General features: G+C 47.2%; 1 protein-coding gene across 2 annotated transcripts in view; it reads right to left on the bottom strand.

Annotated features, from left to right (window-relative positions):
* Positions 1-22,608, bottom strand: part of SLC4A3 (solute carrier family 4 member 3) — a 60,891-nt gene that overhangs the window by 6,884 nt on the left and 31,399 nt on the right. For both annotated transcript variants that reach the window (XM_068245962.1, XM_068245961.1), the window contains 8 exons: positions 12,463-12,679; positions 11,617-11,847; positions 10,352-10,500; positions 8,069-8,263; positions 7,430-7,615; positions 7,251-7,340; positions 6,573-6,739; positions 2,643-2,893 (listed from right to left, as the gene is read on the bottom strand). In XM_068245962.1, the coding sequence (XP_068102063.1) occupies positions 2,643-2,893; positions 6,573-6,739; positions 7,251-7,340; positions 7,430-7,615; positions 8,069-8,263; positions 10,352-10,500; positions 11,617-11,847; positions 12,463-12,679 (1,486 nt within the window). The remainder of the gene's footprint in view (positions 1-2,642; positions 2,894-6,572; positions 6,740-7,250; positions 7,341-7,429; positions 7,616-8,068; positions 8,264-10,351; positions 10,501-11,616; positions 11,848-12,462; positions 12,680-22,608) is intronic.

Below are 22,608 nucleotides of genomic sequence, written 5' to 3'. Positions count from 1 at the left end.
TTCGGGCATTATAGTTTTAAAATAAATCTCATTTTAATTTTTTTATAAAAGTATTTTATTTTGTTACCTATCGTAGGGGATGTAAGGGGTTATTTAATGGGGGATTTATGTATTTATATTGAATTTCATGTGCTATCTAGAGTATACTTTACCATTTGACCACTAGATATCTGTCCCGCCCCGTCCGTCCCCCCTGCCAGTTTATTCCTCCTGTATACTGAACAGTACACATAGGAAGTAATATGTGTATGCGTTACTTTTACATTTGTTAACCATCTTTGCCTTTTGGACGTGACTTTCACGTCCAAAAGGCTGCTGCGCTCCCGTGCCACCCCCCCCCCACCCCCCCGGTAGCCCGGAGATAATTGAATGGGAACATTGTTTCCATTCACTGATCTAAGTTCCCGGTAGAAAAAACAACTGCTTCTTTTCAGAGGCCGCTATCTTTCTGAAAAAAAAAATAATCACGTCCTCCTTGTAGTTCCTGTAAGCGAGTGTGCTCGCTCACAGGATAGAAAAACAAAAAAATCATTGTGGCCATCTTGTGGCCAAATAGTAAAACTGCATGCACAGATATTTTTTTTCACAGATAACACAATAAATTACGTTTAAAATTAACTGTTTACCTCCCACACCCAAAAAATACCCAAATAAAATAAACTAAAAAAAAAATTACAATAAAAAACAAACAAACATAAATAGTTACCTAAGGGTCTGAACTTTTGAAATATGCATGTCAAGATGGTACATTACTAATATTTTTTAAATTATAAACTTGTAAATAGTGATGGTCGCAAAATATGCACCTTAAAATGCCCCTTTATTTCCAAATAAAATATTGGCACCATACATTGTGATAGGGACATCATTTAAATGGTGTAACAACCGGGACAAATGAGAAAATAAAATGTGTGGGTTTTAACTATGGTAACATGTATTATTTTAATGCTATAATGGCCTAAAACTAAGAAATAATTAATTTTTTCCATTTTTTTCTTAAAGAAACTCTGTAAAAAATGTTTTAGCCTTATTTCTTCTATCCTATAAGTTCCTATACCGGTTCTAATGTGGTCTGTCTTATTGCAGCTTTTCCTAGTTGCACAGTGGCTGTATTATCTCTGTTATATAATCTAATCTTCTTTCCTTTGCCTGCTTTGTTGGCTCAGGCAGGAATGTACTGATCGCTGTGATAGGATAGAAGTTATGCACACCCTCTCCACGCCCCCTGCAGGCTCTGTATGAGTCACAGACTGAGCTTCTCTGAGCCTGTCACATGCTGGTTAGCAGCCATGTTTTTTGTTTGTAAACAATGCCTAAAACTGGCAATTACAAGCCAGGATCTCAGCAGAGAGTGGCAGAAACAGCACAGAGGGGTCCAGGAGAACATAATGAATAGAATGGTATGCTTTTTATTGTAAGAATTTTAGAGTACAGATTCTCTTTAACATTCCTGTTAAAATGCATTTACAAAAAATTATTCTTAGCAAAATGTACCACCCAAAGAAAGCCCAATTGGTGGTGGGTGGAAAAAACAAGCTATAGATCAATTAATTGTGATAAGTGGAGATAAACTTATTGGAGAATGAATGGGAGGTGAAAATTGCTCGAATGCATAAGGAGAAAAACGACTGAAGGCTGAAGTGGTTAATGACCACCGGCATCTCACTGAGGCCGGTGATTACTGATCACAGCCGGCACTTAGATCAATGAATGGGAACAGTGTTCCCATTCACTGATTAGCGTACTAAAGGACAGTGACAAGAATGCGCATGGGTGCTTGTGCGTGGCAGGCGGTCACAGCGGCAGACGAATATCTACATCCCTGGGACTTCAGATGAAGTAAAGGTGCCCATACATACATCGATTTTCCCTGAATATTCGATCACTGTCATCTAATCTGCTGGAGATCGATGCCCCAACATGGCCTCCCGATCGAAATTTCGAGTAATTACTAGCTGAGATCGATAGCTCTGGACCAAAAGATCTCACCCGAAAGGGGAGGGGATATGGCAGTATATTGACGGCCAGCTGACAGGACCCCAAAGTATCCCCCAAAGTTTTATAATTCTCCCCCGGGGCCCCTGCAGAGTACTCGCCGTGGAGCAGACTCACCTGGCGTGCTTCCTCCTGTCTTCCTTGCTGACAGCCTGTTCCCCGTGACCTGGGGATGGTGGCGGTGGAAAGGTGAGTGCGCTCTGCTGCTACTACTCTGCAAGTGCTCCAGGGGGAGCACTATTCAAACTTGCGGGAAGACCCGGGGCCCGCCACGTATCCATAGACCCGATGGTTCTTTAGATTTTAAATAGATTTAAAGGTCAGTATGCTAAGAATAGCTCTGTGGTGCCCCATCCTGCAAGTGTCACTCAAGGCATCTGCCTGGTTTGCCTATGCCTAAAAACAGCCCTGCCACCACTAGTCATACAGCCCAAAAGTCACATGACAATTATGCTAGTAATGGTAAAAGGGGAATGTTAGGGGCCAGAAGGTTGACAGTTCTTATGGGTTAACTTCTTATGGGTTAACTTATTCTGTATTGGTTAACAAAATATACCTTGGAGGATACAAGCCATAACATTTTGACAATTAGATAGGTCGAGTACCCAGAGTTATACCACCCATGGGGAGGAGAGGGCGGGCCTCACCGACTAGTATGGAAATGAGCATCCCGGTGACTCTCTGCTCTTTCACCTCGGAGATCCGCGGCCGCTCTCCCGGGGCTGTTTTACTCATCAGTGTCAGCGCATTGACGTGGGTGACGGAGCGCACTGTGGTGGCCGTCAGCCAGGGTAGGCCAAAGAGTGCGCAAATCCCTCCCAGGAAGCCAATCAGAAGCAAGTCCAGGTGGAAGCCGCTGCCTTTCTGCAGACATCGCTCCTTACGGCTCACTATCAGGCTGCAAAAGGAAACAAATACTGTCGTTATTTATACTGGTATTTTTACTGCCATTAAATATGTGCCCATTACAGCACAGGTTACATTAAGGCTAGTTACACACCAGGACGTTGCGTTTAGGGGACGTTATAGGGCACATAACGTGCCCCTAACGCAACACCTGGTGCTCTCCGGTGTGGACGTCGGAGTGAGCCGCGTTGTGCAGCTCACTCTGGCGTCCGTGATGCCGTGATGCGTACTCTTGGACGCATGCGGCATCACGTGGTCCCGCCCGGCCAATCGCCGCACAGAGCGGCCGCACCAGGAAGTAAACACTGCACGTCACTGAGTGCAGTGAATATTAATTAGCCATGTGCCCGGCCGCTCTCCCCTCCTCCCCAACATGACTGAGCATGTGCAAACAGTCTAACGTGGCTCAGCCGCGGAGAACGCACAGCATGCAGCACTTTGCTGCGTTACAATGTAACGCAACGTGGGCAGTGTCAACAGCCCACTTGTGTTACATTGCTGTGCGTTGGGGGAGCGTTACAGGCTGCACTAACTTGCGCCTGTAACGTCCCTGTGTGCAAGAAGCCTCAAGGACCACTATAGTGAAAAAAATTGTAAAATACATGTGTATGCATACATGTAAGATATATATTCTTCCTGAGTACAACACATGACCAGTAAAAAACCTTTATAGCAGCAGGCACAGCCATGCTATCTCAGGGAAAAAACAAAACAAAATGCATATATAAGTAGATAAATACTTGTTCTACTGTCTTACACAACATATGTATTGTGCTGTCCACGTTTTGATTTCAGTGAATTTTCTTTTTATACAGTAAATAAAGAGAGAAGCGTCTCAGGAATTTTCCATCTTTACTGCCTCTGACTGAAGCCAATCCTGGTGTAATTTACTCCTTTATGCTGGGATCACATCATAAGTTTTTCCTCTCGATAGATGGGTTCGATAGATAATTTCCGACAAGTCCGATATTCCTTACGATCGATTCTGCGCTCGATTTTTCATAGAAGTGAATGGAAAAAGATAAGAAAAAAAGAGCAAAAGATTAGAGAATCGAGCGCAGAATCAAGCAGAGAATGAAGCGGAAAAATCGATCGGGTGGAAAATCGAGCGGAAAAACATATCGTGTGTACCCAGCATTACTCTTTTTTTCTCCTAGAAACTGCACTGTCATATTTAGCTTGCTTTGTAAACACATGTGAGCACAACATAGAGAACTGCTCTCAGCCAATCAATGAGGAACAGGAATGCGGGAGAGGAGATAACAAGCCTTCCTCTTCTCAGCATTGTACCAAATAGAGCCAGGCTGACTGAGATAAGATTCATTGCAGCAGACACATTTATGATTATATTGGAATGCTTGCATTGCAGGGTCAGGTTTTAGAGTGCATAATAAACACAGAGCATGGACTTAGATTTTATGGCTGACAAACCCACTTTAACTTCTTAACGATCGCTCTACGCCAATCGGCATGGACGCGGCGTAGCCACAGGACCGCTCAACGCCAATTGGCGTGAAGTCCTGGGGCGGGGTTTTGCAGGAGATCCTACTTGAATTACGTGGTTAAAGTTCATTCTGACACTGATGTGTTTGTGATGTAAGTGATTAATTTACCTTCTAAAATAACCTTATTACCAACCTTGAGTGCCTTCGCAGCCCCCTCTAGAATGTACTTTAGTTTATAGCATATCAATTGACACTTTCCCCCCCCCCTCCCCCCTCCTCATCCTCGCAACCTGCAGAGTGACCGACAGAAGGACAGAGACCCTAATGGTTGAAAGGTTTTACCTGATGTACCTGGAAATGAGGGTTGTACTGCATAACTTCTGCCACCAAAGCATGCATGAGCCAACCTTTGGCTCGTCACAATGGAAAGTTCCCATTACTCATGGCCCTCCCCATTGACCCCGGCCTCTAGAAGACAGAGTAGGATTATCCACTAGGCAACCTAGACAGGTGCTTGGGGCCTACTGGGTGTCAAGGGGCCCACCTGTCACCTTCTTCGACCTCTCTCCAATTCAGCTTACCAAAAGGTTGTCCCAAATCTACACCTTCCCTAGGGGCCCATTACATCTTAATCCATCTTTGCTAGAAGGAAAAGAGATGTGCTCTTCCCTATAGGCTTAGAGGGACCCTCAGGAACCCAGCATTTGCCACATAAACCCTGTATTCAACTTCCCCAAAGAGGTGAACTGCTGGGGAGACAGAGTCCCGAGTACGAAATCCAAGGACAGCTTCTACATGGGAAAGTGCCCATCCTGTATGTCCGTTGGTCCTTGGCCTTCTGCTCTGGGAGGAGGTCCACCAGCCGAAGATCAAGTATGAACCAGCACTAATAAAGTATTGTGTAGATTGATTGAAATGCAGTGGTGCCCCATATGAAATTATTATTTTCTCTGTATTCCGAACAGATTTCAGGCCCCATATGCAATTAACTTTTTTTCCTAGGTTTTCTCCTAGGTGATATTTCCATACCTTGCCAACAAAAAGGCCTTTTAACAAACAAAAAAGCTAGAAAAGCCTCAACATCATTTTGTTGGTACTTTTCATCAACTTTTTGGTACTTTTTTATTGCAAAATGCTGAAAAGTTACTTTGAAGAGAAGATGAGAAATGATCTCCTAGGAAATAACTCAGGAGGAAAAGTTAGCTGCATATGGGCCCAGGTGAGGACAGCTGCAGTGTGTATCTGTTTATCACTTCTCTAGTCCACAAGTCTGGGGACTTTGCTCTTGTAATGTATGTTAGCAACTTGTGCATAGAATGATGGATACATAGGATAGATAGATAGATAGATAGATAGATAGATAGATAGATAGATAGATAGATAGATAGATAGATAGATAGATAGATAGATAGATAGATAGATATTGTAGATAGGTAGATAGATGAAAAAAAAATTAAACAGAAGATTAAAAATTATCTTCTAGGAGAAAACTTAATGTACATACACACGTCGGATTTTTCCAAACGACGGTCATTCAGCTGATAAGACTGGATTTGACCGATCCGCCAAGCGAGTCCATCTAAACCAGCGTTATCAGCTGAATGACCGTTTGTACACATGCCTGATTTGACGTCCAAACGACCGGTCGTTTGGAAAAATCCATAGTGTTTACGCAACTTCAAGCCCCGTACACAGGTTCAACAGCGGTCTTTTATGCAGCACAATTCTCAAACAACAAGTTGAAACAACCAAAAAAAAGTTGCTTGCTATTGTTCAAACAACTGACAAGACTGATAAGACGTCAATCCAACACCGGGCGGATCGTTCAAAAACAGCCTTATCAGTCCGCCTACAGACTGTACACACGCTGTACTGTCTGCTGAAAACCCGCACAGCGGGAGGTGCCGACGGACCCTTCGTTGGCTTCAGTCAGACGTGTGTACGAGCCTTTATAAGTTATGTGAACAATAGCAAGCAACTTTTTTTGGGATGTTTCAACTTGTTATACAACAAAAGTTGTTTGAGAATTGTGCTGCATAAAAGACCGCTGTTGAGTGTGTGTGGGGGGGCTTTAGGAAGAAAAGTGAACTGAATAAGGGCGATAGATAGATAGATAGATAGATAGATAGATAGATAGATAGATAGATAGATAGATAGATAGATAGATAGATATTTTGCATGCCATTTAATGCAAACTAGCAGACAAAAGACTTAATGAACACGTACGTTGTGATCTGGGTCTCCATGAAGATCAGAATAAACACTAGCAGAGCTGGAATAGCCGATGCAAACATCATCCACAGAGGGAAAGGGCTGGAGGTCCCCATCGGGTGGATAAACCAACCACGTTTCCCTGGAGAGGTGACCGAGAGCCCTGATGGGACATTCAGTTTCTGAAAAGTTAAAAAAAGGTGAAAAAATTTGGTCTGGACACCGGCTTTCCTGCAATGTAATATGTGCAATCTAACCTGATTGTAACAGGAAATCATGCACAGTGCAGCTTACAGCAGTCTCAGCAGAGCAATAATATATGCAGTGGGCCCTAGATACGATTTTTTTTATCACCTAAACTGCAGTATAGTAAAACAAGCACAAGATGTCACTGTCTGTAAAATGTGATGATGATCTCTATGGTATTGTTATTTCTTGTATTCACTCTGTTGTTCCTCACTGTTCAAAGTAAGCTGTATTTCCTGATGGTGGTAAATGAATTATCTCTGCATGTTTTTCTTCAGTAAACAGTTTTAACTTATTATAGTGGGTGCCTATCTGCGTGTACAGACCACTCTGCTCCAGCTATACACAGCTTGGGGTTGGGTTCCCCCCGTGTAAAATTTACACTGACGTTCTTGGCTCTCTAGGTACACCACTGCCTAGGTGTAATGATTTAAGGTACGCACATACCTGTGTATAGGTGTCTGTTATTGTGTAATCTATTAGGACCATCACTAGAATAGATATAGGTATCCCAAAGTCTCCAATCACACGTCTGGCCTGAACAAAGAGAAAGAGACTGAGCCAATCAAGGAGCTGGGATGTAAAGAGGTCCTGTATACTGTAATGTCACTGTTGTCCTGTCTCACCTTTCCGCCCAGAAAGCGGCTGTTCTTGAATTTACGCAGGAAGAAGGCGATAAGGAAGGTCCCGGACATGAGGATGAGGGACAGCAGAGCGGTATTTGGCTGCATTCGGGGGCCCAGGGCAGCTGAGGTTCGAGTTCCAGAACTGCCGGAAGGGTACGTCCGCAGCAGAGGGTGATCTGCAAAAACCTGTGATGCCACATTAGAGAAGTCAATATTTAGAGACAAGTGACCTTATCACATCATTGAACAAAATCACAACAAACTACTCAAGATCAACAAAACAGTTACAATAAAGGTTTCAGTTTTCCCTCCTGAAGTTAGCGGAAGGCCCTCCTTGGTACCTGTAGACTAGAACTATATTTAAATTAAAGTGGAAGTTCTTGCATATGCTCCCCTGCTGACTGAGAACATTAAATGAAGCAGAGTAAATTGCCGGGTGCTGCGCCATCATTCCAAATCAGAAAGGGGGGATCCGGTTGCATCCTCTTAAGTTTGCCTCAGGTAGCAAAAAGTCTAGAACCGGCCCTGTAAAGTCACCTGTCTCTAGGTGGCGCTACTGTCATAGTTCATCAGCTTTTATATTTCATTTGATAAAGTAAACTACAACTTTAGATTTAGAAAAAATTGCAGAATTCTCACCCTGTACAGTTTGTAGAAGGTCTCATTGATGAAGATGAGGGAAATCAGGAAAGCAAAGATCTCCTGGGTGAAGGGTGAGATGTAACGTACCAAGAAACTCCCTTCTGCTGCCACCATGACCAGGACAAACAGAACCAACCAGAACCCGATCCACACCCGACCGGTCAGGTACTCGATGTCCTGAACCTGGCAGAACTGGCACAGAGAACACAGGTTAGTCATCTAGATGTAGGGATGGCCTGTGCCACTCTCTGCTAACACCCAATGGGACATTTACCAGACATCAGAATATTAATTCCACTCTTTCTCAGCTTTCTGCAGGTTTCTATGTCATAAATCAAATTGTTACATATGTGCCTACATCTCTCAGAAGCGTATACGAAAAAGAGGTGCAATAAATGTGGGTGTCGGGCAATAGCCGATAGTGGAATACTGGTAACATTTACCGATATTGTACTATTTACAGCAGTACCAATGCTGATACCAAACCCCCCTCCCCCATACCCCCGCAACCCCCCCCCCCCCCCCCCCCCCCCGTACCAGAACTAAGCACTCTTTTTTTCCCAGGAATTTCTCCTGGCTTCTAATAACTATAGGAGCTGCCATGTTCTCCCCTCCTCCCCTTCTAGCTGCCGATTAATCATCCAGAGGAAGGTGTGAAGATAGCATCTTTGACCTCTGTAAACTCTTTGAAGCAGTTGTCCTAATTGCTCAACCCTCTCTGTTGATGAAAGGTATAGTTTATCTTGCTAATGTGCAATAAAACAATTACATTAGTCCGACTCCTTAGCTGCCTGAAAAGGTAAAAATTAAAGTTTTTTTAATAATGAGACAGATTGTTGGCATGCATTTTTAATGTGCTATCGACATGCCCTGGGTGCTAAAAATGGTGCTCAGTTTACTTTAAGACCTACCTTCCTGACGCCTAACCTTAAAAGACAACTGAAGTGAGAAGAATATGGAGGCTGCCATATTTTTTACCTTTTAATACCAGTTGCCTGGCTATCCTGCCGATCCTCTGCCTCTAAGGCTGTGTTCCCACTGGCAGCTGAATCCTGTGCGGCCAATGTACGGTGTAGTGTCCGCTGTGGTCCGGCTGTAGTTGTTATCTCTCTTTATTTCTATCTGTGTCTCTGATATGAATATCTTCCTGTACCTCCACTCCTTTAATACTGAGTACCCAGACAGCTCATGGCGACCCAGACCCACCAGGATATTATTTGTAAGGGGTTTAAATTGACCAAAAAGCCATCTTACTAAAAAGAAAGATTTCCCATGATCTCCTGCCCTCCGGGACTCCCATGAGAACAACTGGAAGTGTGCTAGTTTCTCACCAACATGGGCTATATAATGCAATTAAAACCTTAAAGAGAATTTGTACTCTAAAATTCTTACAATAAAAAGCATACCATTCTATTCATTATGTTCTCCTGGGCCCCTCTGTGCTGTTTCTGCCACTCCCTGCTGCAATCCTGGCTTGTAATTGCCAGTTTTAGGCAGTGTTTACAAACAAAAGACATGGCTGCTAACCAGCATGTGATAGGCTTGAGAGTAGCTCAGTCTCTGACTCATACAGAGCTTGGAGAGGGTGTGTATAGCTTCTGCCAATAACAGCAGACAGCACATTCCTGCCTGAGCCCGACAGAGCCGGCAGAAGAGAGAAGATTAGATTATATAACAGAGATAATACAGCCACTGTGCAACTAGGAAAGGCTGCAGTTAGACAGAGCACATTAGAACAGATATAGGAACTTATAGGATAGAAGAAATAAGGCTGAAAATTTTGTTACAGAGTCTCTTTAAAAAGGTTCTCTGCTTTCTAAAGTATATCCAGATCCAGGGGCGTAACTATAGGGGAGCAGCTCCTGCAGGGGGCCCCAGAGCTGTGGGCGGCCCAAACTACTAACCTTCCTTTCCTCCGATACAGTAGACCATCCTTCAGATCAGATGTCTTTGTGGCTACACTTGTTTTAGGTGTGAGGATCCTGATGGCCACACTTGGTATATGCCCCTTGTGAGTTGGGCCTCAAGGTGGTACAGGGCACCAAGGGGAGGCAAGAGAAGGGGTGTGAGTATTTTGAGGGCTCCATCAAAGTTTTGTTGGGGGTCCCCATGAACTGTAGTTACGTTACTGTCCAGGTCCCAAGTAAAACGTTTGAGCGGAGCTAGGCTTTAGATTTTTGAACCTTTCCTGCCATTCCTCTATGCTACAGAAAAACACAAAATAGGACAGCAAAATGTTAGCAGAAGTTGTTTTTACACACTGAATAAAGCTATTCAGACCTTGAAAAATGCCTCTTCAAATACAAGAAGTGGACCAGAGAAGCCGATGATCAGGAGCGGCTGAGCGGCGAGGATGGAGAAGAAAAAGCCCAGCACAGAGGTAGAAACGATCAGCTCCGACACGCCCATCAGTCCCTGCGTCTTCTCCCCTGGAAATGCCAAGACATTCGTATAAACATATATCCAAAGAAAAGTAAAATAGCCTAACTGGACAAATAGCACGCCTTATCAAAGTTAACATGCCTTATCAGAGTAGCAAAGCGAGCGCTTACGAATGCGCGGGGGCTCAGGGCAGGACGAATGGAGCTCTCGTCATTGCCAATTAGCAGGAATAAGTTCGTTATGCTACTCTGATAAGACGTGTTAACTTTGATAAGACGTGCTATTTGTCTTAGTGAATTAAGCCCATTGAATTTGCCATAACTACTTCCTGTGGTAATACATTCCACATTTTAACCACTCTTGCTGTGAAGAACCCATTTCTAAATAGATGGCAATACCATTTCATCTCCAGAAGCAGCTAATGTCTACTTGTCCTTTGTACAAGCCTAGGGACACAATACTAATCTGCCAAGCTTTTGTATTGCCCTCTGATGTATTTACAGTATACAGGTTAATCAGGTCACCTCTCAGGCGTCTTTGTTTCCAAGCTAAATAAGCCCAGTCCATCCAACCTTTATTGGTAAGTGACATCTTTCATCTCTCTGACTAATTTGGTTGGCAGTTGCCCGTCTTCGTACCTGTTCTAGAACATCAGTGTCCTTCCTATAATGTGGTGCCCGAAACTGTATCCCATACGCCAGATGTGGCCTCACAAGTAGTTTATACAGACAGAAGGAGTAGTAGTTTAGGATTCAAATACCCAAGGAGTAGTAGTTTAGGATTCAAATACCCATGAGTCTTTGCATCCATGAGGCGTTGCACCCGCTCTCAGCAGAATAGCAATGGGATCATCAGCCACAAACAAAGTCCTGCTTCCTCTCTGACTATAGCGGCGCCTCATGTGACCCAGCAACACGTAACAGGTCACATGAGGCACTAAAGTAGCCATGGAGACTGGATGCGCGGATTGAGATCCCATCACTGGAACGCTGAGAGCAGGTGAGTGAATCGGCGCCACACATCCAGGGAGGGGAGATGGGGAGTGCGAGGCGGGGGGCATTTGAGGAGTGGAGACGCCTCTTGCCGACCTCTAATTGTTGCCGCCCTTGGAAGAACCACCCCTGTGTAGCATTAGAGGCTTAATCAGACCTCACATACATTACCTAGGAGCCCCCCGAAGGTGATGGCTGGAGAGAGGGCAGCGAAGTAGATGAAGAGGGCGGCCGCCAGGCACTGGCTATTCAGACCATCCTTGATGTCACTCCAGTACTGCACGTATCTCCTGCGAATGTCGTGCACCAGACCCCCGAACAGAAATCCTGAGCGCTCCAGAGGGTCCAGCTCACTTTCCTGGTCATCCTCTTCCTCTGGCTTCATCACGCTTATCTCCTTGTCTGGAAACACAGAGCATTCTTAATTTATTAGGATGTCTCACGGAAAAAAATGTACTTAAAGGATAATCGAGGTGAAGAAGATTGTTAGAACGGGGGGAGCAGGCATGTATAGGGAGCAGTCCTCATGTCCACCGCTCCCCCGTTCACCTCTGTGTACCTCTGTTCTCTTGAAAGAGCCATCAGAAGCTGCTTCCGGCTCGACCAGGTCAGCAGCAGTGCGCAAGCGATAGGCCTTGCAGCACGAGTCATTGATTGCGCTCCGAGTCGTGATGTACTGCTGCTGACCCGGCCAACTTGGAAGCAGCTTTTGAGTGCTCTTACGAGAGAACAGAGGTGAACAGGGAGCGCTCTAACAATCTTCTTTGCCTCGGTTATCCTTTAAAGAGGTACCGTAGTGAAAATAATATAATTAGGGCTGGATTTACCATAAGGCGATGTAGGCACTGGCCTTGGGATCCCAGTGCTGCTTAAACTGGACTTGAATGTAAATCAGGGAGAGGAAAGATTTTACAATGGGCAATCACTGACTAAATAATCTATGTTAATACTGTAAATCTAATTTTATTCATAATATTATTTTCACTACAGTTCCTCTTTAAATCGCAGTGCGCTGACCTGTGACTTTGGGCGTGGTGTGTTCCCTCGCGGAGCGTCGCTGCTCCCGCTCCCGCCTCTTCCTCAGCAGGTCTTTCTGGAAGGTGGCGATAGTGCGCAGGAGATCTTTCCCCTGGACCTCGCATGGCGGGAGCACCATGCTGCAGTCCAGGAACTCATTAATGGCGTTCAGGAGGTCTTGTCGCTCTGCTGCCATATACGCCACTTCATGGAAATCCTGCAGCGGTAGAAACCATAAAGTCGTCATGCAAAAAAAAAAAATCGTAACGTAACAACCGTATCAGAATTCATTTTAACCTTATGTATATGAACTTCCATTCTAAAGTAGTCCTAGAGAAGCAAGAAGGTTGAGGGTGATTATATGCACCCTATGAAAAGAGGCACCTTGAATCCAGCTACCGGTACTTTATTTGGCCTGAGGAAGTGGGCGAGTTCCCACGAAACGTGTTGCCTGTGATTTTTTTTTACTAATAAATATCCATTCCTACAGTATATGGGTGTGTCATTATTGAGGTAAGCCACCTCATTTATTTATATTTTAGTTGCTATTAATGTATTTTATCCACCTTGGGCGCCTCTTTACCCCCCTTTTTACTAGTTTCAGAGAAGGAATATCGATAAGAAAAGACATCGATTTTTCATGAGCAGTACTCCTGGCACATGGGAGGCTTCACGGAGTAAGCTAAATGGTGAATATTGTCTCTTTTTTATTACCAGTGATTTGGGGAAATGAATGCCTAATTATGTCTAGGTAAGTAACTGTCTATTCATGTGACCTGGGGACATGCTGTCCCATCTTTGTGGGGGAATTCTGCCTAATTATGCTATTTGGTGGTACACTTGCTAATCATGATGTTAGTGGGAACACAATGCCTAATTACTTTGTTTGTGGGGGACACCGCGCCTCAATATGTTATGTGGGATGCACGTGCTGTTTAATTAAGTTCTTTGGGGGACACTGCTTCAATGGGTTTGTTTTTTATGGTACACTGCCTAATTATTTTGTTAGGGAGGGGCATAACTGACTGCCTAATTATGTTATTTAGTAGGACACTCTGCCCAATTATGTTGTTGGGGAGGGGGGAAGGGAAAACATTTGGTGATTGGGCCTATTCCTATGCAGCTCCGATTCTATGGAACTCACTTCCACAATCAGTGCGATAGGCTCCTTCTCTGGACAGCTTGAAAAAAAGGCAACCCACCTCTTTTCCTAAACCTTTGAGACTGCAGAACGCAGGTCACAGCGCTTTGAGTTGGAAGCACTGTGAAAATTATGCTCTTTAGGGCCCTGACACACCAGGGAGCATTTTGCGGGTTATTTTCGCTTTTAAAAAAAACACTTGCATTGACTTGCATTAAAATCGCGGTATTTGCCACAGTGGCAATTTTTCGAAAGCCGCGGCTACTTTGCCGTGATTTTACCATGATTTTATTGTACATCAATGGAAGCTTTTTGTAAAAAATGTAGAAGACCCGCAAAATGCTCTCCTGTGTGTCAGGGGCCCGTTCTGGGGCTTTCTGCCTGATTATGTTGTTTTGGGGGCACTCTGCTCCTAATGATCTTGTTTTCTGGGGATAGGGACACTTCCTAATTATGTTACTTGTAGGGACACGCTGCCTAATTAGCGCTACAAGGTAGAAGTCTTAAACATTGGTAGTCATTATGGTTTATACATCACGGAAGATCTGGCCTTCCCATTGGATGGTAACATTTACAGCCAACCAAGTAGGAAAACATCCTGGAAAAATGATGTCACCTCTTCCAGGTGTCTCTGTGACAAACCAGTTGGTTCATTTACACCTAAAAGAAATGATCCTTCCATTCCAGCTCTCGCCAACCCCATACAGGGCCTCTTTGAGAAGAGTCTTGTTCTGAAAGACCTTCACAATAGGGCATCCATTTAACACGAGCTCCTTCTCAAGCGCTATATCCATCGCCGAGAACTTATAATCACCGGATAATTACCATACTGGCGGCTTTAACGATTCTTCAAAAGCCAATACATTTCCTGTACGTGTAAAATCACTGTAATTAAACCAATTAAACAAGAGAAAATAAATGTCAGCGGGAAAAGGCGATCACATCGTGTCAGTGCGCTCTGCGAAGCTCTGAAATTTACCGATCCCCCATAATCCTCCAGAGTGCTTGTACCGCCCCCCTCCCTCTCCAATCCAGCCTCATTCACCTATTGCTCCGGAGTCACGAGGCGTTAATAATATGAAATTAACTTTATTGTAGCGAGTGGATGGGATAGCTTAATGTGATCCTGCGCCAGCGGCAGTCATTTCGCCGCTCGCTCCGATAATTCTGTAGAGCTGTAAAACGCTTTGCATGCTCGGTGAAATAATATTATAGTCTGAGGGAGATTATGGTATTTTAAAAGACGGTATTCTTCCTAATACCCTTTATCACAGTGAATGTTTCACAGTTCGGCGGTTATTTCCGAGGAGTGTGATTCAGTTTAAGAAGAACAACCGTTTACTGGTAAAAGCTGAACTGAAGTCCAGAAACAAGGAGAATAAATCAAGCTAGAAGATATCTATGGAGGGTAAAACATTACTATATAGGCCTCAATTCACTAAGCTTATCTCCTGTCTTTAATAACGGTTCTGAGGTGTTTCTACAGTTATCACCATGGTGATATAATGGTGATAACTGTAGAAACAGCTCAGAAGAGTTATTAAAGACAGGAGATAAACTTAGTGAATTAAGGCCTATGTCTCACTCTCCGCATAATCAGCTGCAATTTCCACATTGGGAAACATGCAGCAATAATATGGCCATTGGTGTATGTAAGCTCTCTCCAAGGTGTCTCGCGTTTCTCAGGGCCAGATTTATCAAAGCATTATGAACAGTTCTGCATGATAGTAAGAAACTTCTCAAATGCTACGTAATAGCGGCAGTTTAGGGCAGATTTCTAGACTTAAGAAAAGTGCAAATCCATCCCTAAACTGCTTTAAAAAGTGCTTCATAGCAGTTCTCCAGATGACATGATTTGTGAATGGCTCCTCCTCCTTCACTCAGCGCCTGCTGACAGCAGATGTGTTGGTTACCTCAGCAACAGTAATTTCCTTCACACGCTGCACTGCCTGAGAGACTTTCTAAACTCCTCCCATTCCTAACAGTTTAAGAAGGAATCTGCACTATTTAATGAATTCTCAGGATGTCTGAGACAGCTCTGCACGGATTTCTAAAAACCTACTAATATTTTGTCTCAGACACTCTTCATAAATGTCCCCCTCAGATCGGTAATCAATGGTCAGCTGCCAATCATCCACTTGCGTCACAATCAGTTTCTAGTTAAATCCTCAGTGCGTGCTAAATTCCAATTAATCAAAAAGTGCATAAGCGTGTTTTTTTTCAATACACTTCCGCGCAATTACATTTTTGGGCCACAGGAATTGAGCGGTGGAGAATCTCACTTCCTGCTTGGCTTGCAGCCAGAAGGGGGATTACCGCACATTGCTGCGGTAATCCCCAATGGCTATTTTTAGCATTGGGGTGCGTAAAAGGAATGATGCGATCATCGCACCGCAAACTCCTAATACTGCTGGTTAGCAATGTGAAACCAGCCTTAGTGTGCACAGGTATTGCCTGGAGAACAGCAGTTTGGAAAGTACAATAGACCTTCTCCACCTATTTATTTTCTGTTCCCTACTCTAAAATATTACACCTCATCGGGCTCTTCTGCCACACATTGATTTCCATCCCCTCGTGGTTTGGAAGGATTGGCTCGCTGATCTCCACACGGCAGGACGTTCAAAGTGCCACAAGCATGGAAAGTTCTTGTGCGTAGTGAGAGCCAGCCCTGAGGGTGACAACCAGACCAGGCACGGGAATAAGCCAGACAGATAGGGCCAGGAGCCGGAGCCAGGCGTAGTGTGTATGGCCCGGGCATGATGGGGTAGCCGTCTCCCCTGGCAAGGATGGGGTTAAACGAAGGGGCGTGGGTGGGCTGGCTTGGGCGGTAGCCAGAGCGGACGGGGTTAGCAGGGAAAGGGGCGGGCCGCTAGTGCGGGGAGGAGAGCAAGTTCCCGGGCTAAGGAGGAAGTAAGGGGGCGGGCACTTTCACTGCACAGCGGCGCCATGGCGGAATCTGGAGCTGGGTCGTCCGCTATCCCCCCGACCGTTATGGAGGACGTGGAGCTGCTGGTGGCCAGGATCCGGGCGGAGGCGGAATCGAGAGGCCCGTCCTGGGTGCATGTGCAGCTGGCGGCCATGGGGACGAGCGCTCCAGCGGAGGTCGGGTCGGCCGTTGAGCCAGCCGCGGCGGCGGCACCCAGCGCTCCATGTGGGCAGTCAGGTGAGCGGCGTGTGTCCAGGCCGCCGGAGCGGCTCAGCCCTGAGCTCCCAAGAGGACCTCGCCGTCGTTCGGGGAGCCCCCTTAGGGACCCTCCGCCTCCCCCCGCAAAGCGCTTGTCAAAAACACGGGGGGTTGTCGGGAGGAATCCCACACAGCAGCAGAGGTCGTCAGGAGAGGGCACATCCAGTGCAGCCGGATCATCACAGCAGTTGCCAGGAGGTGATGCGGCCCTTAGTCCCCGCGCAGCGCGGCAGACTAAGCGGGCCCGACAAAAAGATTCACATTCCACGGGTGCCGCCCCTCCCCCCGCGGCGGCGACCCACCATGCTCGTGGTGGGAGCAAGAGCTCCACGGAGAAGAACAAGTCCAGAGGGTCGGGCAAGCAGAAGGGCCGGTCAGACGGTGCTCCACGAGGACAGCAGACACGACAAAGTCAGCAGAGCGGGGGCCACATGGCTGGAGGCGGTCTTGCTCACCAGGCTGATTCGACATCTGAGGAGGACGACAACACAGCAGGTGGATCTGGCGTGACGGCTGGCGGGGACATGCGTCCAGAGCAGCCAGGTGAGGCCAATTTAGCTGCTGTTAATGCTCTAGCCTCTTTGTTATTGGGAATTTGTGGGGGTAGACAAGGTGGGGCGGGTAGTTTCGCAGCGGCGGTGGGGCCGCAGGTGCCGCAGGTACAGTCGGCTCTTCCTGTGGCAGCGGGGTTGCCCGTGTCACCAGTGGGGGCGTGGGCATCTTCGCCTTCGCCGGCAGTTGCCTACACGGGTTTGGTGCCTTTGGCGTTGATGCCGCCTCAGGCACCAGGTGCAGCCACGCAAGGGGTGGTTCAGGTGGCTCCTCCGAGTGCACCTGTGCTGAGCGGTGTTCAGTCGGAGGTGGCGGTACAAACTGAAGGGTCGGGAGGTGAGCAGTCAGTAACTAGTGGGGCAGGTCAGGTGCGTTTGGCGGATGCATCTCACGCGGAGTTGTACGTTTGCTTCAATGGCCTTCTTGGTTCCCATTTGAAGCAGGAAGTAAAGGAACGGATCTGGAAGGGCGAGTATATAGAGATATTCTCGCTCCTTCAGTTGGAGAAATTTAATCTGGATAAAGGGAAGCCCGATGAGAAGAAGAGGGAGGAGGAAAGACGGTATAGGCTGATACCTCGCACTTTCCAGAATTGGTTTCAGGCTTTCTCAATACTGGCAAGTGTGACTGGAGAGAAGCAGCCCGAGCATTGCTCGGCTCTATTTGGGTACATGGATTCAATCGGGGAGGCGTATCGGTCGTATGGCGGGAATGCATGGTTGCGGTACGACGAACAGTTCCGGCAGACGAAAGCTGTGCGGTCGGAGGTTCGTTGGGACCACAAGGATATTACCTTGTGGATGCGATTGATGATTCCGTCTAGAGCCCCTCCGTCCTTTCCAGCGACAGCCGGCGGATCAGCCCCCGCTGCTCAGTCGGCTACTCGAGGAAAAGGGATTTGTTGGCAATACAACGACGGTTCCTGTCGTTTCGGGCAATCTTGCCGTTTTAAGCATGAGTGCTCCGGTTGCGGAGGCTCCCATGCGGCTTCCAACTGCTACAAACAGCGAAGGTCAAAATCGGGCGATTCTGGGCGAAAAAGGGACGACGCCGGTGAAAGGGGCAGAGATGGCGCCCTTTCTAAGCAGGTATCCCGAACGGGAAGCTGCTGGATTTTTGAAGGCGGGATTTGAGGAGGGTTTCCGGATCCCAAGCAGTTGTTCGTTGCGGTCGGAACCCCCTTTTAGGAATTTAAAATCTGCTAATGAGCTCCCGGGAGTCGTGGACGCCAAAATAGCTAAAGAAGTTGCGGCGGGTCGTTTGGCGGGTCCGTTTCGTTCTCGCCCGTTGGTTGATTTAATTGTATCACCGCTCGGTGTGGTACCTAAGAAAGAACCTGGGTCTTTCCGCTTAATCCATCACCTGTCTTTCCCTCGCGGGTTTTCTGTAAACGATGGGTTGTCAGAGGACATTACATCAGTGGTGTATACTTCTTTCGACGCGGCGTTGACTTGGGTTAGGCGTTTGGGGCGGGGAGCGTTTTTGGCCAAAACTGATATTGAATCAGCTTTTAGGTTATTGCCGGTTCACCCTTCTAGTTTTTATCTGTTGGGTTGTTTTTGGAGGGGGGAGTTTTTTGTAGATAGATGCTTGCCGATGGGGTGTTCTATTTCCTGCGCCTATTTTGAGAGGTTCAGCACCTTTCTGGAGTGGGTGGTGAAGGATATGTCGAATGTCCAATCAGTTATACACTATCTCGATGATTTTTTGTTTATGGGCACGGCGGATTCTCCAGACTGTGCTTATGCGTTAGCTACCATGCGGCATGTCTGCGAGCGTTTTGGGGTGCCACTTGCGGAGGATAAGACAGAGGGTCCCGTTACTTCGTTGAAATTTTTGGGTATTACCATAGACACTGTGGCTATGGAATGCAGTCTGCCAGACGACAAGGTGGAGAACCTGAGGGAATCTATTTTGTCGGCCATCAAGGGGAAGAAAATGACCCTGAGGGAAGTTCAGTCTCTCTTGGGCAAGTTAAATTTTGCCTGCCGAATTATGCCCATGGGGCGCATATTTTGCAGGCGTCTGGCAATGGTTACCGCAGGGGTATCAGCGCCACATCACCGCCTTCGGCTGACCGCGGATCTGAAAGCGGATTTGCGGGTGTGGTTGATTTTCTTAGCAGAATTCAATTGCAAGTCTCTCTGGATGCAGGAGGTGGTTAGTAATGCGGAATTGGAGTTGTTTACGGACGCGGCGGGCTCTTTGGGTTTTGGTGCCTTTTTTGCAGGGCAATGGTGCGCGGTTCCGTGGGACGAGTCCTGGGTGGAGGCGGGTTTTACTTCCAACCTGGTGTTGTTGGAGTTATTCCCCATAGTGGTGGCAGTCCGGATTTGGGGTCCACAGTTGGCCAACAGGCGGGTCAGGATCCATTGTGATAATATGGGGGTGGTCGGGGCGATCAACAGCTGTTCGGCGTCCTCTCCCCCGGTTATAAGCTTGATGCGACAATTGGTTTTGGACTGTTTGCGTTTTAATATTTATTTGTTTGCTGTGCATATACCTGGGGTCGACAATGTCATTGCTGACGCGCTTTCTCGATTCCAGTGGGACAGATTCCGGCCGGCGGCTCCCACGGCGGAAGAGCGTGGGGTTCCTTGCCCATCCACGATGTGGAGGATTCCTTTCGGGTCGTGTCCTGTATGATCGGGAGATCGTTGTCGGGGTCATCATTAGCAGCGTACACGGTGGTGTGGAACTCGTGGGACGCTTTGATGACGCAAGTAGGAGGTTGTGCTTCGGACGAGGAGCGGTTATGCTTGCTGTTGTATTTCCTGGGGTCGAATTTCGCAGATGGTATTTCAGCTTCTGCAGTGGCAAAAAAGTTATCCGCATTGGCCTTTTTGTTTAAAGTCAGGGGGCTGGTAGATGTCACAAAAGATTTTCGTGTTAGGCAGGCCCTTAGAGGATACCGGGTGGGAGCGGTTCGCAGGGAGTCCAGGCGCCCGGGTTACTTTTGAGCTGCTAGGCAGGCTGGCAGCGGCGCTGCCTGGTTTGTGCTCTTCGAGTTACGAGTGTGGCCTATTCAAGGCCGCATTTGTGTTGGCCTTCTTCGGGGCCTTTAGAATAGGCGAATTGGTAAGCCGCAACAAAGCGGGAGTGGGTGGCATCCTCGCGGAACACGTCACGGTTTCTGGCGATACGGTTATTATTTACTTACCTCGTTCAAAGACTGACCAGGCGGGCAAGGGAAGAGCCATTACCCTTTTTCAAATTGGGGGGTCATTGTGCCCTTATTTTAATGTGCAGTGGTTGGTGGCAGCCCGCCCACCACGCTCGCCGGTTTTTCTAGTTCACCTGGATGGTACTCCTTTGTCCAGGTTCCAGTTCGTTTCAATATTTCGTAAGTGCGTAGGTCTCCTTGGGCTCCCTTGCAGCGAGTTTGCCTCCCACTCTTTTCGAATTGGGGCGGCTACGGAGGCGTCACGCTGGGGTTTGAGTGAGGGGGTGATCAAGCAGATTGGTCATTGGGAATCGTTACGTTATAAGTCCTATATCAGACCTCATTTAGTGTAAGTTTCGGGGGGGTTGGGGATAATTGGGGCAATTGCTGTCAGTTTTGTTCTCTTGTTGCAGGTCCGCCGGTTGTCGTTTGGATTGTGGGGCACTCCTATGTTAGCAGGGGTGCCAGGAGGGCGGATGTTAGGCCCGAAGGTCGCCAGCTTGGTTTCCCTAGGGAACAGGTGCGTATCCGCTGGATAGGTTTCCCGGGGTTGGTTTGGCCTAACCTGTTGCCGGAGCTGCATAAGCTGGCACGATTAGACAGAGCCCCTGACATCCTCATACTGCATGCCGGGGGGAATGATTTAGCTGCTAGATCGACCAGAATCCTCATCAAAGAAATAAAATTTGATTTTTTGCGGGTTCGGTCTCTGTTCCCGGAAACGATCGTAGTGTGGTCGGATATGGTGGCGCGGGAGTATTGGAGGTTAGCAAATTCGGTCCACAAAGTCAACAAGGCGAGGATAAAGCTTAATAAGGAAGTAGCGAGGTTTTTTATTCGGAATGGGGGATTGGCCATCAGGCACTTGGAATTGGAAGAGGACATTGGACTGTTTCTACGTCGGGATGGTGTGCACCTGAACGATGTTGGGATGGACTTGTGGGCCCTGGGTATTGAGGATGGTATACAAAGAGCTCTGAGGTTGGGGGCCTCAAGGGCATAAGGGGTCATGCCCTTTCGTAGTGGAGGGGTAAAAAGGGGCTCCGGAGGTCGGTTTCTGGTGGTAGATTTGTCGCGGGACAAATCCGGTGGCTTGAAGTGAACAACGAGAGAGACGACTTCGGGGCATGCAGCTGTCCCCGAGCCGAGTTGTGCGGCTGGGGGCCGGTACAAGGCTGCATGTCACACGGGTGTTTTCGTATCCTGCATTCGGTACCTCCGGACCCCTGTACCCCAGCTCTTTGTGTATCCTGTTTTGGTTATTGTTATCTATGATTGTTTTGGATGGTTGTTAATTGGCTAAATAAAGATGGGGCTGCTATGGCCTTAAATTAATCCAATGCCAGGCAGTCCGTGTGCATTCATTTATTAGGTTAAGTGTGGTAAGTGGGATGGTTGCGGGGTGGATGGGGGGTAAGGGGAGGTAGGCTCTACCATTATCAAGATAGGGCCAGGAGCCGGAGCCAGGCGTAGTGTGTATGGCCCGGGCATGATGGGGTAGCCGTCTCCCCTGGCAAGGATGGGTTTAAACGAAGGGGCGTGGGTGGGCTGGCTTGGGCGGTAGCCAGAGCGGACGGGGTTAGCAGGGAAAGGGGCGGGCCGCTAGTGCGGGGAGGAGAGCAAGTTCCCGGGCTAAGGAGGAAGTAAGGGGGCGGGCACTTTCACTGCACAGCGGCGCCATGGCGGAATCTCCCTCCCTCCCTCCCTTGTTTCTGTTTTGTGTTTGTGTGTATTTTTGTTTGTCATTGCAGCCGGAGGGGTAAAAAGGGGCTCCGGAGGTCGGTTTCTGGTGGTAGATTTGTCGCGGGACAAATCCGGTGGCTTGAAGTGAACAACGAGAGAGACGACTTCGGGGCATGCAGCTGTCCCCGAGCCGAGTTGTGCGGCTGGGGGCCGGTACAAGGCTGCATGTCACACGGGTGTTTTCGTATCCTGCATTCGGTACCTCCGGACCCCTGTACCCCAGCTCTTTGTGTATCCTGTTTTGGTTATTGTTATCTATGATTGTTTTGGATGGTTGTTAATTGGCTAAATAAAGATGGGGCTGCTATGGCCTTAAATTAATCCAATGCCAGGCAGTCCGTGTGCATTCATTTATTAGGTTAA

The sequence above is a fragment of the Hyperolius riggenbachi genome, chromosome 7, assembly GCF_040937935.1.
Source record: "Hyperolius riggenbachi isolate aHypRig1 chromosome 7, aHypRig1.pri, whole genome shotgun sequence".
Lineage (NCBI taxonomy): Eukaryota > Metazoa > Chordata > Amphibia > Anura > Hyperoliidae > Hyperolius > Hyperolius riggenbachi.
This window is presented reverse-complemented; position numbering and strand designations above follow the sequence as displayed.